This window comes from Manis pentadactyla, chromosome 3, assembly GCF_030020395.1.
Source record: "Manis pentadactyla isolate mManPen7 chromosome 3, mManPen7.hap1, whole genome shotgun sequence".
Classification (NCBI taxonomy): Eukaryota; Metazoa; Chordata; class Mammalia; order Pholidota; family Manidae; genus Manis; species Manis pentadactyla.
In genome coordinates this window covers 200,775,634-200,794,539 of record NC_080021.1, presented here as the reverse complement: position 1 = coordinate 200,794,539, position 18,906 = coordinate 200,775,634, and the positions used below count along the sequence as shown (strand labels likewise).

The following is an 18,906-nucleotide window of genomic DNA, read 5'->3' as shown; positions in this document are numbered from 1 at the left end:
CACAATATTAATTCTATATACTTCTTATATTTTTTATACTATTTTCAGGAAAGATCGCAAAATGGCACTCATTCAGTTAGGATCTGTGGAAGAAGCAATCCAGGCCCTCATTGAGCTTCATAACCATGACCTTGGAGAAAATCACCACCTCAGAGTTTCCTTTTCAAAATCTACAATCTAACTTTTCTGTGAATTTTTTCTCCTAAGACTGGACCATAATTTCAGTAAAACCTTCAGACGTAGACAAGCAGCTCAAGACCAATTCTGCCTCTTTCACAAAAATAACTTTCTGAGTTTGATATTCAAATATATTTAAGAAAATCAAGGGATGTTATTTTTTCCCATGTTTTCCCCCCTGCAAATATGTGATCAAAGGTTTGTTTATCCTTTGTACCATAGTTTCTATGAAAACAACTTTCAGGAAAAAAAAAATCAGGAAAAAATTTTTTCCCAATAATTTAGTTCCTGATATTAAATTGGGTTTCAAGAGGACAGGCTTTCTTTTAGTTTGGGTCCAGATCAGTCTTATACAATATTTCTAAACTCCTTTGTACTTTGAAAAATTTAAGCATACATATACTTTTAAAATTACTTGAGGTAAGTAATTTATATTACCTACAATCAAGTTTTTAACTTGATGATTCAGAAGTTTGAGCCCTATAGGAAATTATGTTCACTTATAAATTACATAGATTATTTGGCATATATTGATAGTTATTATACATAAACAAAAATTGGGGTATATTTGAAGCAAATTTATAAACTTGCATGTTTTCTTTGACTGATTCCATTTTTTTTCTGTAAGACACCCCTTTGAATAATGCATATATTTAACTTCATAAGAATTTGTAGAAATGAAGTGTCTCAGCTGTCCCCAAGGAAATTAAGTGGAATCCAACAAGGATCTATTAAGTTGTCAGAATAATTAATAATTTTATTAGGAAAACTCATGTTTTAAATTTCAGAATGACACATTTGCTGAGTAATATAATGTCATCTTGACAATTAAAAAAAATCCTACTTATAAACTACTTTTTTATAATTGTTTTCAGAAAAAACGTTTACAGTCTTAAGGAAATATTCAGGTCTATCATATGGTTTGACAGATTTTTTAAAAGTTATTTTTGGTAAGGTCTTCTTTTAGAAAAAAAATAATCTCAAGGGTTTTTTGTACCACTATAATCTCTAATACTTATTCAGAATTACTGTGTATTTACTTAATTTCTTATTATGTGCCTTATTATGTGCTTATGATACAATAGGTTAGAGTTTTATCTAAGTATCTTGAAAGCTATATTGTGGGCTTGGTGAGCATTTTGTTTTTTCACTCCTTGTTTTGGTAAAGATTTTAAAGTTTTTTTTCATTGCAATTTTAAGTGGTTTTCAATAAGTAATAGTTTCTATTTAAATTTTTGGTGCTTTGGTGCAGAGATGGGGTGGGGATGGGTAAATGGTTTGGAGAGTAACTCAGTACACACCTGTAGGCCTCTTCATGTGGTGACCAGTAGGTCATTGCCAGTTACAGTGTACCAATTTGGGGCTATAAAATGCAGTTTCAGTTTCTGGATCTTGTTTGATCTCTATCACCCATTAGAATTTGTCTCAGGATTACTTGTTTTTTTCTCAGTACTCAAAAAAGAACATGCTTTTCTTTGTTACTGTAGCTTCATTACTCAGTGCCCACGTATCTAGAGGATGAGAAGGTGGTTTTTTCTCATACTCTGTCTCTTTCTTTTTGGTTGAATGTAAGAGTACACTTTAATGTTGTTTCAGTGGTTATAAAATGTAAAATTTTTTTTAATGAGAGACTTTACTTTCATTAATTACTCCATCAGTGTTTGATCAGATTTTTTAAAAGCAGTACTTGTCAAAAGGGTCATTTTTGTCCGCCTCTTTTACACTTTTAAGATTCTCAGAGTGGCTCATCTCACTCTTTAAAAAGAATATTTCAATCTCTGATATATTTCAACCATGAATTTGAACACAGGTTTTTGCAAAAGAAATGTTAAAAAATTGGAGATGATAAAAGATAGTATAAATTGTTAAAAAGTAGATTCACTCAACACTGAACAACAGTTGGTAGAACTAAATGGAGACCTTCAGATGGATCGGTTTTAGCATTAGCTGAATAGAGAGGATTAATCATTTATCTAATTTGATTTTTTCCAAATATAAAGTATATTTTTACTGAAACACCAAGTGAGAAGGAAAATCAATTTCTTTGAGAAATCTCCCAAAATTTGCTTCTTTTTTTTCCTTGCATATAGGCACATTATAATTTCTAGTAGCATTTTACATCAGATTATTTCATTTGAGGTAGGAATGACTGTAATTGTAATTCATGGTTCTTACAATATTCAGTGTAAGTGTAGCAAAAGTGTAGCAGAAAGGAGATTATAATGGGGTTGAATGTAATTTTGAAGTAGGGAAAGGCCTTTAAATCTTAGAACATTTGAATCCTTTTCAGGGATCTGTGTATAGATAAGTGTATATACTCCTTATCTGTACACTCCTCTAATGTACATATATATGCACATTACATACATTTTAATTTATCGATAAAATCAAATTAAGATTTGGAAAAGTGAGATGCTTGTTTAAAATAGTGTATTTGAAACCATCAATTGGTGTCTGAAATTAGCTGTAGCACATGGCTGTTGTCCATATTGGGCTATTTGCTGTTTGAATTACAGAGGTCTACAGTATTTGTTGGTATAGTTTCTGTAAAAATGTCAGGGGAGTAGAAAAACTAGATATTTGTATTTTTGTTTTGGCATGCATTTATTTGATATCTTCTAAGCAATGTTTATTTTTGCTGTTTGAGCTGTCATAGTATCCTATTTTTAGGTTTATTTACTTTATTTTAAGGAATATTGTCTTGTCACTTTTAGAAGTGTCTTTGACTTTACACAAAGTATATATATTCAGGACTTTAAAAAAATAGCAGTACACAGTTAACAATAGCAATTTATGCCAAAAGGTTTTACTTTGAGATTTAAATAACTTGCATAGCAGTAAAATGTGTTTTCTGTGAGATACAAATAGAAAATACCCAGTGTCTTAATTGATAACTTACTGGAGAGTATCAGAATTCCTCAGTAGCCCCTGGAGAATGCCATAAATTGTTTGTGTAAGACTAAATATTGTAATCTGTTAGTTACAGAAATGTTTCTGATTCTGTGTTGAAAGATACAGATCTCACAGTTTTTAGAGAGACAATTTCTGCCTGCCTAATTCCTTATGGGAGCGATTCCTTCTTTGGCTCCACCTAGGATGGTTGATCATAGGTTCTGTGTCAGTTGATAAAAAGTGTGCTCATGAATATCTGTTCAGTTTCATATAAACTTTTCAAAGCTTCGATGTCATTAGGCAGCAAAGTTTATACATTGAGTATATTATCATGCAGTTTCTCTTCTGTTTCCACAAAATATTTTCAGACAAAAGATGATAAGCTCAAAAGTATGTTTTACCCTCTCTCACTTAAAAACCCTATGTTTGCCAAACTGTGAGCCTCTTTTATAAAACCTAATGTGTACTGCTATTTTTAAAACCAGAAAGGCAACATTACTATGCGTAAAAGCATTTTTCTTAGCCTTTCCTTTGTCTTGATCAGTTGTTAACAAGAATAAAACCACCAGACTTAAAATAGTCTACTATTGTGCTAGAAGAAATACAATTTAGATTGCACAAAACTTTTCCTTTAAAGAAAATACAACTCAGCTGTCTTTTAAAACAGCTGTGTTCTTATCTACAAGACTATTTGCAGTCTTTTTTCAGAGCAAATTCTAACCGTTGTGAATGGCTTAAAATATAGGAAATTACTGAAATATTAGTTTTTGGTGTTTTATAGAGGGAGAGAAAACAGGACCAAAGTTTATGTGCCTTCTTCAGTAGTCTTAATTGACCTTTTCTTCCTATTTGAGACCAAGGTAGTAGTATCAGTATTCTGGTTTCAGGAAATATGTACTATATAGTTTTAAAAGAATGTTATCCCACAGGCTATTCACACAAGCAGAAAATTGTAGCTGTATAAATGAAGTCTCAGTTACACTTTTGCCTTTATCACATATTCTTCATTATATAACATTATGCAGGTCCAAGAGCAGAGCTGCTCTACATCTTTGTGGCAGTCATCTTAGTTTTTGTAACCTGAGGCATATGTTCCAGAGAACAGGGATATTTGTCTGGTCCAGTGACCTTGGTGATACTTGTCATGATTGAAAGCTGCTTATGGCAAGCTTAAATCAACACTGTAAACAGGTTTTTGTTGTTATTTTCAGTTTTGGATCTATGTAGTAGTTGTAATAACAAATATTTAAATAGCTATTTTTGATGTCATTTAATAAAAATCATAACTCTGGTCTTTTTCCCCCCTTACCATTGTTACCCAGATTTTTTAAGAATTCATCCCACATCCAGAAAATATTAACTGTAGGGATTGCTGACCAAGCAAAGTTTTGCATCAAAATGTCACCTCCTTGCTCTGACCAAAGACTGGCTGTTCTGGTTTTAACTCCTCTCTGTTCGGCATTCTTTCCCAAGCTCCTTTCTGAAAGAAGACCCAGTGCAAAGCAGCCTTTACTTTCTATTTCCTATTGGTGAATAGACTACTTTAGAGAAAATGGGGGTTTAAATGTGAACAGAATGGATTACGATGACAAGGGTTTGATGGGCATTTTCAGTACTGTATTTAAGAAAAAAAAATAGCACAGCTAGGAGCCTCTGACATTGTCTTGTGTTCTACATGGTCTGTTCATAAAATTCCCTTTTTCAGTTTGTAAGAATGTTCATCTAACAGAAGAAAATGCTGTAAATATTTGTAGCAACATTTTTTTTTAACCAGGCCAAAAAAGGAAAAAAAAATGTTTTGGGGAACAAGTTAACATATAAAGTGGTTTTATATAAAACGTCAATTGTCTTGTATATTTTGATAAGCAGCAGTACCAGCTTTCATTTGTAACACAGTTTGTGGCATTGGAAGAAAAGGATTCTGTGATTGTTGAAGTGAATTATGTTATAAATGCAAAGAGAAGATAAAATATTAAAAAACATATTTTCTAAATGCGAAGTGCATGGTTAATTCAAGCTTCTGTACACTACAGTATAATCCATTTTTGTTCAGTTTGTATATTTGCTGACTATTACTTGGTATCTCTAATCTCTTTTCCTAACAAGTATAGCATTGTAGCATGCCTTTTAATAAATGTCATGACATCTGTACGCTCTTAAAATTTTTCTGTGTTCTTGTCTGTACTTTGGGTTTCCCTTTGTCTTACCTGTAATTCTAATGATGTCATATTTTCTTTTCTTTTTCATAGCCATCCATCTAAACTTGTCTTAATTAAGGAACAGTTCTCATTTGAACAGCAAAGTGCTTCTCTAATCACCCTTTTTAATGCAGCTTCTCTGGCACTCTGCTTTAGTACAAGTACACATTTGCACGTTTGCAGGAGTGTCTCTCTCTCTCTCTCTCTCTCTCTCTCACACACACACACACACACACACACACACATACACGTACACACACTTGATAAATGTGCAGTGCCATTTCTGGTTTAGTTTTTGGATTTCCTATAGGATTGCTGTATATGCAATGAGACATGAGGAGTGATCTCAAAGTAAATTTGTGCCTTCTTTAATTAAAGGGTAACAACACAGTTATCAGCTGCCTGTATATTGCTCTTCTTTGGCAAAGGTTTTATTTCTAGGTTCTTTAAAGAGTTCATTGGATTGTAGAAGTCTAAGCAACATTTTTTTTTTAACCAGGCCAAAAAAGAAAAAAAAATCATTTATATTAATCTTTTACTCTAGGATCTTTTAGAAGTGGGAATCTATTTTTAATAGACTACAAAATTAGGTAACCATTACTGATCTTTGCTAGCTTACCTTTAAAATCTATTGTCTCCATAAATGTAATTAGATTTTTTTTTTTAAGCATGAGAGGCATTTTTATCAGGAAAGGATAAAATAACCCTATGACCAAATAAGGTTTTATAAAATTGTTTGGCCATGAAATGCTTACTTATACAGTGGAATGCTCTGTTTTGATCTAAGAGACCATCTAGTTCAATTTCCACTTTTTAAAGTTAAGTTGCACAGAAAAGGAAGTGACTTGCCCAAAGCCTCATGCTAGTTATTTGCGGAGTCTAGACTAGCATCCATATCTCCTTGACATCTATCAAGTACTCTCCATTGTGCCCAGGTGTTGTAGTTCTGTCCTGCTACCTTTTGTGAGGGTTATGATCTTAAAAGTCTGTACCAGAAATCAGGGTGCTTTATATACTCTTCTGAAAACTACCAAAACCAATTTAAAAGTATTGCATAAGTAGTGAGGGTGTTTCTGCTGAGAAGTAAAAATGCTTATCTACTTCTGAAATTTTTGAACTAAAAATGTAATTTCAAATTGCACATTTAAGACACTAACTCTTGAAGAATGTAATTACTATTTATATTAGCTTGTTAGGGCTGACAAAGTACCGCAGACTAGGTAGCTTAGATAACAAATTAATTTTCTTACAGTTCTGCAGGTTAGAAGTCTAAGATCAAAATGTCAGCAGGTTTATTTCTTCTAAGGCCTCTTCCCTTGACATATAAATGGCCATCTTCTCCTGTGCCTTCACGTGGTCTTTTCTCTGTGTGTGTCTGTGTCCTAATCTCTTTTTTTAAGGACACCAGTCATACTGGATTAGGGCCCACTCGTCTGAACTTATTTTACCCTCATCAACCTCTTTAAAGACCCTGTCTTCAAATAGTCACATTCTGAGACACTAGGGTTTAGGACTTCTACATGAGAATTTGGGGGGGACACAATTTACCTCATTAATACTATTTAATAAAAGTTGTTCACTTAGATCATCAAGTACTGATGGCCCCAGCAACTGAGCCAGGTGCTGGGGAGGATAGAGTTAAAGTCATGGTGGCTTGCCTTTTCGAAATGTGTTACCTAGTGGGAATGTCAGCCTAAATCCATAAATCAGATAGTCTTGAACTCTTGCCTTCAAGAGGAAGCCCCCAGAATGGATCATGAGGCCTCTCTCTAGGCAATTTTCTAGTCAAAATACATGTGGTTAAAGCTATCCTACTGTTAACTTATTAATGTATAGGAACACATACCCTGCAATAATTGTCTCCACTCTTAGACATAAGCCATTTCAAAACAATGATCATTCCTAAGACATATGCCATTACTTGAACAGTTGCAGAAATAGTCAAATTAAGAGGACAATATCAAACAAGCTGTGCCCAATTTTCAATGCCCAGCATTTGTTGATAATTGAACTGGGATGCTAGAATAGTTAAAAAAGCGTTAAACCCATTCTGTTTACAATTTGTGTGATTGTTCCTACATCAACTATTTTTTTCTGTTGTCCAATTTCAAGTTCTAGTGGAAATTTGTCACTGTGTTTCTATGAAAACAATTTATACTGATAAAATTCTAATAATTTTGTTGGAAATACTGCATTCATCAAACCATTGGGCATGAATATAGAACTTCCACCTCTGCTAGTATACAGTATAATTAACCAAGAAAAATTAATGATTTTAATGTTCCATGAAGATTCATGTATTTATTTTATTCCTGTTCTAAGATTATAGATAAGAGTATCAGGAAAAATTCACTGTTTTCTGTTGGGGTAAATTGCCCTTAGATTAGGTAAGCACCTTTATCCTTGTTTCTGTGCCTTAGATTGTTAAGTCTTGATCCTACAGAATTCAAATGTCGAATTCTAACCTGCTAAGGTATTGTCTTTAACCAAATGAAAGTTGGTATTAGTTACATTAATGTTTGACAAGTACACTTTAGGGCAACAGAACTATTAGAGATAAAGAGATTTCATGATGATATGTTTATATAATGAAATAATTTATAGTTACAGAAGTGGACACAAAGAAGCCACATAGTAGAATCTCACAGGTGATGTTTAACAAAGGAAGCCATACATAATGTAGAATTTTATTTACACCAATTCAAATACAGGATAGTGGTTACCTTTGGAAAGGAGGTAATTGAGATTTATGAGGAGAGGTTTCTGGTATGTGGTTAATAATTAATTTTTTAACCTTTGTACCAGTTATCCAGCAGTGTTTACTTCTGGATAATTCATTGAGTTTATACACTTTGGATTTGTGCATTTGTGTGATACACTTCAATTAAAAGGATTTTGAAAACTGATTATAATTGAGCAAGGATCTATAAACAATTCTTAATTCAGATGATGATTCTATGGACTAGAATAAATAAGTACTGATACAAAGTACTCAGGATACCATGGACTGAGTTTCACAATGAAACTCCCCCACATATGTATATATTGCATTTTTCTGACCATGTAACACCTATAGGAAAAATGTTTCCCTGACAAAACAAAAAATACAAACCATGTTTTCAACAAATTTTACATTTTTGAACAGTTTTAAACTCAGCTAAAATCATAAAATATTTCATTAATACTGTCTAGTTTTGTTTTTGTAACTGTAAGCCTGATCTGGTGGGCTATTTGTCTAACTCCTTATATGTCCATCAAAAGATGCCTGAAAGACCTACCTAGCTCTCTGGAATCTTAAGAGGAGACTATACAAAAGGTTTAGCAAAAGTTTGGGTCATAAAGATTCTTAAATATATAGAAATAAGTATAGTCTGATGAACCCCCATGTACCCAATACCCAATTGCAACTAATGGCCAATCTTGTTTCATCTATCCTACACTCCACTCCCTGGATTATTTTGAAACAAATCCCAGTCATCATGTAATTGCATCTATAAACATTTCAGTTATAAAATCCATAAGGTTGCATTTGTTAAGTCTTTTAATATATAGCTTCCCTGTCCATCTTTTTTTTTCTTTCCTTGCAGCTTATTTGTTAAAGAAACCGACCTATTTTCTCTGTAAAAATTCTAACAGTCTGGATTTTGCAAATTATGTCCCCATGATATTTTTGTAATATGTATCCCCCGCCTCAAATTTTGTGTACATTGGGAGCCACTTCTTAACTCCTACGTGGCATCCCTCTTTTTTCTTTTGCAAGAATACTCAGTAAGATAGAATTGAGCACTTAACATAGTGTGTCTTCTTTGGTGATCATTGTTAGACCCCTTAGTTTTCAGGGATTGTGAAATGCTGGCTTTACTAATTCTGTCGTTCGTTTTGCATGTATTATTTCGATGGCTTTTATATAATAAGAGAAACTTCCCAATAACTGTTTGGTTATTCTGAAGTAAAGCTTCTATAGGAAAGACAGGATACACACTTCATTCTTTCCCTTAACTGTTCTCAAAATAACTTTTTCTGTCCTCCAAAAACTTTTGCCTTCATTTTGTTTTTGCCTGTGTTTTTATGGAGAGTTTCCAAATTTGTTTGGCCTCGTTTAATCTTAATTACCTCTTTAGAGGACCCACTTCCAAATACTTATATTGGAAGTTAGGGCTTCAACATACTGATTTGGGGGCCACAATTCAGTCCCTAGCACTTAGTGCTTTGGTTGCCTCTATAAAATGAGGATGATAATACAGATGACCTTGAACAACATGGGGGAGATGAAGAGGCACCTGCCCCTGTGAGGTGGAAAACCTGAGTATAACCTGCTTCCCCCAAAACTTTACTAATAGCCTGTTGACAAGAAGTCTTACCAATAGCATAAACAGTACCTATTGGGTGTGTAGTATGTGTTATATATTGTATTCTTACAATAGAGTAAAGAAAATTTTTTGCCATATTATCACAAATCTCCAAGAACTTTTCCAATCTCTTTATTGGAAAGAAATACATATATAAGTGGACTTGCACAAATCAAATCCATGTTGTTCAAAGGTTAATATTTTTTTTAGAGTATGGAGGAATAAATGAGTTGCTATATATATAGTACTTAGAATAGTGCATGCACATAACAGATGTTACCCAAAAGTTACTTTATTATTAATATGTTATCTATTATTGGGCAGTCATCTAAAAATCCAGATTCTCAAGTCATATGCTTGACCCTTTCCTACATAAGGAAGTGATCCAGAAGTCCTAAATTTTCTTCTAGTGAATAGATATTTCCTCTTTACTAAAAACCCCAAGGACGTAGCTCTAATACAGGGATGAAGCCAAAAAATCTAGTGGCCTTGGGGAGAAAGATTGCTTTGTACCTACATGTCTGTCTCGGGCTAATTGTCTTACTGGTGTTTGGAAGAAGTCAAAGATATCTTTTAAACTAGGGGAAATAAGTCATCATATACCATCATGTTAGAGAAGTGTCAGTCAGATAAACAGTTTGGCCAGAAAATGATAGAGATTAGCATGAAGCTGGAGGGAGCTTCATGATTTGCCATGCTTCTGCTCTGATACAAGGCAATCCACAAAAAGTCTGGGGAGTAATCTGTAGTTAATGATCTCAGTGGACATAGAAGAATCAGGGACAAAGGAAAAGCAACCTTCCATCCATCTCAAAGCTGAGCCTGAGATCTAAAATGCCTTCACACTAAAGTTGCTAATCCTAAAGTCACCTTCCAACTAAGCCAGGAATTTGAGGTAAATAGGGTGCAGTCAGTATGGTGGAACCTTTGCAGACAGCTATTCCTTATCGCCCTGCCAGGGTCTTAATTCTTAGCTTTGTGTTTTCCATTTAGAGCAGTTTTTCTCAACCTTTGATAAACTTACACAAATCACATGTCCCCTTTGTAAGGTCATTAGAAAGTTTGTAATGATGCGAGCATCATGGCTAAAAACAGCAATGGCAGTTTTTTAGAACAAATATATTTTGGTCCTTAAAGAAATCCATATTTTTAACCTTCCTAACATGGTAACAGTGTGTGCACTGAATGTACCAGCTTGCCATAATACACCTTGCATCTAACGCAGTGTGGAAGGCACAGCATTTTCAAAGTCAAGCCTGCCTCTGCTTGGTTTACATGGCCAGAGGTGCAGACATTTCAGCCTAGCAAATGTACATGGATGGGAATGACATAATGGCATACAAAATCCATTCTCTTCTCTGTGATAAGCAAGGAACTACTCTATCCCTAAGTTTTCCAAGTGCTTTTCTGAATGTTTTCTTACACAACTGACTCAAAAGCTGTGTCACTTAAACCCTCATTCAAGCTTTTTCTGGCAAAGGCTGAATGTCAGGAAGGAAGTTTTCCCCTGGAGTTTCACAAAGGTTTGAGTCTACTCCTGACACAAGGAGAAAGTAGCCTGAGAGTTTATCCTGCACCTGGGCTAGATGAGGTTGGAATTTGTTTTTCTTGGAAACCAGTTTCAAAATTCTCCTTTAGTGCACCATCAAGATGACAAAATGAAAAGGGCATTTTAATATCCACTTGAATAATGTAGAAATAGATTTCTTCTACAAACACCTAAAGGAACAAACAAGGTTGGTATTTGAGCCTTTATAGTTTAGATTCATTGCCATCAGGGCTTCAATTCTATATTCCAAACTAAACAAACTCAATTGCAAGTTAGCTTTTTTTGAAAAATTAGCCTCACCCCTAAGTGCAATAATTTCTACATTTAGTCAAGTGAATATTTCTCTGGTCACCCACAAACTTCAGTGTGGAACTGAAAAAATTTGTACAAATTTGGCTTCAGCATTCAGATATTCTCAAAAATAGGCAAATCCATCCAGCTGTTTTTTTACCATCTGCCTCTCCCAATTGCCTTGATGCCCTGCAGGCCTCAGCAACCTGTCGGGGACTCCAAAACTTACGGCAGCCACACTAATTCTTTGTCTCATTTTCCTCTTTACTTCCAGTGTTCAATTTCTCATCCCCCCTTACCTCCCCAGAGATCTCTATCCATCATCCATTATCTGTATCCATTGTCCATTCTCTCCTTCCGCCTCACCTGCTCTACTGGATTTTCCTATCAGTCTTTTAAACATGCTCAAGTCTCTCCAACCTTAAAACAAGGATATAAAACCCTCAATGCTCCTTTGCCTACCCTTCTATTTCTCATCTTCCCCCTTTCCACCCAAATCCAAAACAAAATGGTTTTCTGCTTCATCCTCCTACACACATCAAAGTCTTTTTTTTTTTTTTGCCACATTGTAAGAACTCAAAATCAGGATTTGCCTTAAAATAAAAACTTACAAACAGAGAACATTTACTTTGTGTTTGCAATAGAAATTGTAGCACAGACTGTACAAAACATGGATTACAAATAATACCTTTGGCTAACAGATGTGTGCTGAGCGCCCCCTTGGTTCTACAACCTGTTCTCAATGCTTTCTTTTGCCTTGTTCTCCACGTGCTTGTCAGTCTAGAAGGTCACACTTGAGTCTCTGTATTTTGTATTCAGAAAATGAGTTTTTCAAATAAAATCAAATTTTGTTTCTCCCCATTCTCAGATTCTGACATGCACCCTTCCCACTCCCTGGTTGACAATCACTGATGTAGGGATAGCAAACATTTAGGGAAATAATAATTCCTTTTATTGTCTAAGTAGACTGTGGACCCACCTTTCTGCATCAGAGGCAATGACATCCCCGGGAAGTATAAATGATGAGAATGCAAACACAGCCTTGCAGTTAGGGTCTCTGAATGCCAAGTGACTTTTTCTCTCACTGTGGAAATGTCATTGTCATGTTGCTGTTAATTTGTGACTAAGAATGAATGACCTCACCCACAGTCTCTTGCTCTTCTGATTACTAGCTACTGTATAAATGACACAGCTACATGTAATTAAATTTCCCAAGATTGCAGACTTATTTAAAGGGAAGTGATCCTTTATTTAAGGAATGACAGAGAAAACCTAAAGAGGTAAAGTCCTAGTGAGACCAAGGCAAATTTGAAGATACCTCTTGGCTCTAAACTCAGGAAATTATTGACCATCCTTCATTCTGCACACACTAAAATGTTTCCTATGTGAGATCCTATGGTCACAAAGTCAAATAAGACAAGGCTCCTGTGCCCAGGTTAGAGGGAGAGAGACAACTAAGCAGGCATTTACCAAGCCTTAAGAGAGGAGTTTCTAAAACACCAGAGGAACACAACGGAAGGAGAGTCAGAGTGGAGTCTGCCCAGGGACTTGAGTGATGTAATGGTCAGGAGAGTCTGGGTGATGCTATGGCAACAGATAAGCCCTAGAAGTTCACAGCTTCCAATGAAGAATGAAAGTTCGTTGCTATGGGCCGGGCAACCATCCTCCCTCTTGTAGCTATGTCATCTAAAACCCACGGCCCCCAAAGTCTCCTCAGCAGGGAAAGAGCCATGATTCTTAACTGCCCCAGTTCCTAAATGCCTTTTCTGAGGAATGACACATGGAATACACTTGTATTAGCTAATATTATTGCATGGGACATACTGATACTGAAACAGCATTCATTGTTGATCCAAAATTCAAATTAACCTGGACATCCTGCATTTTTATTTGCTAAATCTAGCAAAAGTTAAGGGAAGGTTTGCTGACATTGTGTGATCAGTTGCCACCTCCAGCAGTAGAGATGGATGAGGCCTGAGCATCAGCCTGACACTGAGTTGCACGGCCGCCGCAGGCACCAAGATTTGGCTGGCAGGTTCTATGCCGGGCCAGGCAGAGTAGAGCCCAGGCAGTGGCCAGAAGGCCACAGTCACTGGAGGATATACAGGGCTGCTGGTGTGGGTGGGAGAGCTGTTTCTGTCTACACTGACAGCCCTCAGGAGCTCTTCCTGAGGCCAGAGCCTCCCACACCCAGCCTGGGAGTTCACATGGGCTTCTGGGGTCAAAACTGGTCCCACCCAGTCAGTTGCAGAAGGGAGAGGAGTCCATCTGTGTCTGTGGCCATCTGACCTGAAGCAGGGTACAGGGTGAGGTGTGTTACTGTGCATTCTGGGACTATGCCCTCCACACAAACTACCATCAAAGGCACAAGGGACCATCTCCCAAGCTCCAGCATCCAGGCTCCACCCTCAATGCAGCAGAACATGGGCATGTTTCAAAGTGCACTCTGGCAGGCCTGCTTCTGTATTTGCAGAGCCTGGAGCAAGAGTAAACATCCCTCATATTGAAAAATACACCTTCCTAAATACAAAATTGAAAAGATGGGATAAGCTCTGACTTTTATACAGCTGACGGTTGGCAGGCTATTAAAGAGGACTGAATGTAATTACTATTGCACATGTCTGGGTGTTCTGTTGAGAAGCCAGTGATGTTTGGATGAGTAATAAAGACACATAATTTATACAACTCATATATGTATTCTATAACATTTGTTTTTTCAGTATTCATTTCAGCAAAATTATGTTGACATTAAAGGTTTTCATGTAGCTTGTATTCTTTTGGCAGTAATTATCCAAAGCAGAGGTTGGCAAACCTTTTCTATGAAGGACCAGTCAGAAAAAATCTTAGATTTTATGGGCCATATGGTTTTTGTGGAAACTACTCAGCTCGGCCATTGTACCAGGAAAGCAGCCATAGATGACATGTAAGTGCTGATCAGCATGGCTTTGTTCAATAAAACTTTATTTACAAAACAAAACAAGTGGTGGGCCAGATTTAATCCTGCAAGACTAAAAATAAAATATAATTGTATTCACAGGGTATAACATTTGAATACATTTTATCAAAAGCAGTAAATCAAGATCAAAATGAAAAATTTTAATTATTTCAGTATGTTTTCCGTAAATTGTCTTCTAAAATATTCAAAATGTTAAAATTAAGAGTAGCATACAAATTATGGTTAATGTCAACACTCCAAGTCAAAATCATATAAATAAAGCTGACTTAATTTTGTAAAGATTTTATTAAATCTTACAAAGTATTTTAATTAAAATAAAGCTTTACAACATCTTACTATGCTGATAGACAGTGACTGCAGTGGGGTCGGGGTGGGGGGACTTGATAATATGGGTGAATGGAGTAACCACAATGTTGCTCATATGAAACCTTCATAAGATTGCATATCACTGATACTTTAATAAAAAATAAGTAAAATAAAGCTTCACAGTTCTAGTCTTAATATTCATTTTATTGCCAACATGAAGAACTGGTATTACACTTCATGTGTATTAGATCTAGACCTATATATCCACAAATTTGAAAGTCATGAATCATATTGTTGCAAAATGTTCCTCAGCTGTCATGAGCAATTGTTGCAAAAGCTGAAAATGTGTGAGTACCTCTAGAGTCAGGAAAACAGAAAGTAGATACTCAGCACTACTGGGAAATTGTACTTCATCCTGTAAGAATCTATTACTTTCCTACTATGAAGGGATTCAGTAAGTTAATTCATCTATCTTTTCTCTTTTTTAATGTATTTTCCGGTTTCAATCCTCCCTATGCTTTGAAGCATCTACTCTGATGTCAGCAGTGATACAGTGAGAAACTTTCTGGGCTTCTGGAAGCTACCACCTCTTGTTTCAAGAATGTGGAGCAAGAGATGTGAAGAAACATTTCTTGAGTCTGGATGGGGTTGCTCATGGGAGTGGGTGGTTAGAGTTACAGGGTGCTTATGCCAATGCTAAGAGTAAGATCCTGAATGTGGAGCACTCATGTGATTTTTAATAATGTTTATGTTTATGCCACATCTTTTTTTTTAAATAGTTTTTCTGTGTTAAAATGTTCCATTTTCCAAAGTGTTCATCTTTTCCACTATTGAAGATGGCAGAGGCAGGTTCTGGTACTCAGTGACCCAGGCCATCTCCCAAGAGCACCTGGTGGCCATTGTGGCCAAACCAGCACTGCTGGGCCAGAAGGTGGTGATTGTATGCTGTGAGGGCATCGACTTTGCTGGCAATTGCTATAGAAACAAGTTAAAGTAACTGGCTTTATTGGCAAGCAGATGATTGCCAACCCATCCCAGGGCCACTTCCCCTTCTGAGCCCCTGGCTACATTTTTTGGAAGGTGTGAGGAGACTGTCCCCAAGACCAAGTGAGGCCAGGCTGCCCTGAGCACCTCAAGGTGTTTGATGGGCACCTCTGCCCTGTGACAAGCAAAGCTGAGGGTGGTTCCTGCTGCCCTCAAGGTTGTGCATTTGAAACCTGCATGGAAGTTTGCTTAAACCAGGTGCCTGACTCTCCAGGTTGGCTGGAAGAACTAAGGCATGACAGCCACCCTGCAGGAGAAGAGGAAGGAGGAAGCCAAGATCCATGCCCAGAAGGAAGGACAGCTCATGGGGCCACAGCAGCAGATGGAGAAGAAAAAGGACACATACACAGAGGTCCTCAAGACCCTGGATCCTGATCTGAGCCTAATAAAGACCGTGTATTCCTCAAAACAAAAAGGGTTCCATAATTCTCCTATATTACCTTTATAATCGGATGATGAACCAGAAAGTGCTATTTTGTGCATTAATAAATTTAGTTTTTAGAACATATTTTTATATGCAGAGCCCTCTGAAAAGTGGGGTTCAGAGTAGGGGCCCCTATTGCTACAATTACAGAATATCCTGGTTTGGAGACATTTTCTGGGAAGCTCTTTGAGAGCATGGAGGCTTGGGGCTGGGCATAAGCAGGGTTTTCCTTTAAGCTTCCATTTAATTTCTGACTTTCTCCTCTGATCCATGGCAAATCAGACATTTCCTTCCCTTAGCAAAGTTCCCTATGTGCTGTTTTTTTTTTTTTTTCCTGAGAAAAAGCCCTTTATTGTCTCTTTTGGACCCTCTTGGGTCCCAGTTTTCACCTGTTGAAGACTTACCCAACTTGTTTGGTCTAGCTTGAAGGCTTCCTTCTTAATGGTGTTTCCTGATTTTGGCAGCTGGAAGGCCCCTCTTCTGAGGCCTCATTGTTGTTCATTAAAGCCAGACAGAAATGCATCTTAAAAACTAGGTTGGCCTAGAAGCCATGGTCCTTCCTACATCTTTGAAGAAGCTACAATAGTGTGTGGTTTAAGGAAACCATGGAGTCTCCTTAGGGAGCCCAGCACCTCACCTTCCAGCACACCCTAGAGAGGTCTGAGGAGCTAGCCTGACTCCAGGTTGGTTACTCTTGGGCGAGGTGGTGAGTTGGTTCCAGAAAGCCATTTATAGTGTATTCTGGAGTCGTGTTCTATAAGACCCAGAGGGCAGGTGCAACTGACCGCGTTTAACAATGTAAAATGTAATGGGTACGCATTTAAGGTCCTACACTTGAGTCACACAAAATATGAGTGCATTACAAGGTTCTCTATCAGGACCTGGGGGAGAGGATCCACTTGATTCTACACCAGTCAGACTATTCCCAGAGTATTGTGTTCAGTTTTGGATATAAAGAACTCTTCAGGTGGATGCAGTTTTAAAACTACAACAAAACAGAGTTGCTGAGAATGATGACAGAGTCAAAACCACGTCCTAGAATGACATGTGGAGCGGGGGTTTTGATTTGTGAAAACGCATGTTAGTTAAATTGAGATGGGAAAGATTCTGAATAGCCAGCAGGCTCACAGGCTATAGTCACACGTGCTGTTTTGCCGTTTGGCCCCCTTTATCTTTCTGATAAAATGTTACCCTGTGTTTTCAGTGGGAACCACTCCCGCCCAGCCCAGCCCAGCCCTCGGGGTTTGGGTGAGGCCAACCCCACTTTCAAGGTGAGTGCTGCTGGCTCCAGGCTAATGACTGATCCTATTCTCCAGCCTAGTGGTGTGGCTGGTTTAGCTACGGGCACTTGTCCCCAGGGATGAACAGGCTCAAAGCTTGTGTGTCACTCTTGAGGAAGAGAAGCTTTCTCTGTCCACTGGGTTTGAAGCTGAGAGGATCTAAGAATGGCTACAGCCGCTGCCCGCTTACAGTCATGAGGGACAGTTCGGAGAAGGCTGCTGGCAGAGCTATGGGGGAGAAACTGGGTTCCTTGGGCACTGTTTGAGTCTGGTCAGTGAGCCTATGGGGTTATGGGAATCAATAAATTCTAGTTTTGCTTTCAACATTTTGGAATAATTTAAGTCATTTATGCCAAAAATCTCCCAAGTAGTACAACATCAGGGCAAGGAAGAAGAGGAACCCAGGAGAGGAATTGGGCAGCTGCTGGCTAGCTGGTGGTACAGAAAGCCAGCTTGCGGGGGCAGGTGCAGGCAGCTTGATTTAGAGGATGGATGACAACCTGCTGTTTGATGTGAGCACGTAAGGTCTGTGGCCTGTCAGCCCAGCGCTGTGGCTCGTACCAGCAAATTGTGTTTAAGAAGCAGCTACCATGAGGAGAAAGAATAGTTTGATTTAAAAATTACCCACAAATGCTTAGGGTTTATTTAAACCTGTCAGAGAAAATCAAAGCATATGAAATCCTTTGAACTGGCTAAACCATGCTTCCTTTTCCATTACCCAGTTTGGCACAGATTCAAAGTTTCTCACTCATACCCACTTTAAAACAACTGAGCAAATCAGTGCGATATGGGGAGTCATCAGAGCCCCGGGGACAGTGTGGGAGACAGTCACCTGGAGATAGAGCATCTAGGAGCCAGTGAGCCCTTGAATGAACAGGAAATGAGACATGTAGGGAGATGACTAATCTGAAGCTTATCTACACCAGCTTGCTCCAAAGACGCACTGCTGAGCTGAATAGGAACACCCATTGGCAACCTAGGACTGACAGTGACTGACTCCATACCTTTCTGCCTTCCCCAAATACATAGAACACTTATGAGGTACCGGGAGTTTTGCCAGATACAGGGATAGCTGGGCAATATGGCGTTCACCATGCCCTTCAACAACTTAGAGTCTAATGGGAAAGACAGACAACTAAGTGCTAGAAGTGACTTGTAGGGGGATTTTGGAAGTAGAAATGTACACTTAATATTTGTGTATTTCACTGTATATAAATTAGAACTCAGTTTTTACAGATGGGGGAAAAAAAAGAATCACTTGAAAGCAGTACTGGAAATCCAGAGTATTATCAGAGCACCAAAACAGAGATGACTGGTGGAAGACAAAGCAGATGTGATCAGATTAATACAAACATGAAAGAGCCGATGCACTTACAACCCCATGAAAGCAGAAAGAGGATTTCCAAAAGAGTAAACTTTCTAATTAGAACTCTAAAATAA

The 18,906-nt window shown here is 37.4% G+C and overlaps 1 protein-coding gene and 1 pseudogene across 8 annotated transcripts in view; both read left to right on the top strand.

The window, feature by feature from the left end:
• PTBP3 (polypyrimidine tract binding protein 3) overlaps positions 1-5,233 on the top strand; it is an 87,105-nt gene extending 81,872 nt beyond the window's left edge. For all 8 annotated transcript variants that reach the window (XM_036915652.2, XM_036915650.2, XM_036915648.2 and 5 more), the window contains one exon: positions 49-5,233. In XM_036915652.2, coding sequence (XP_036771547.2) covers positions 49-181 — 133 coding nt within the window. In that variant the 3' untranslated portion in view covers positions 182-5,233. The remainder of the gene's footprint in view (positions 1-48) is intronic.
• A 10,278-nt stretch (positions 5,234-15,511) lies between these two features.
• LOC130683127 (60S ribosomal protein L13a-like) lies at positions 15,512-17,858 on the top strand (annotated as a pseudogene).
• Positions 17,859-18,906: the final 1,048 nt, after the last annotated feature.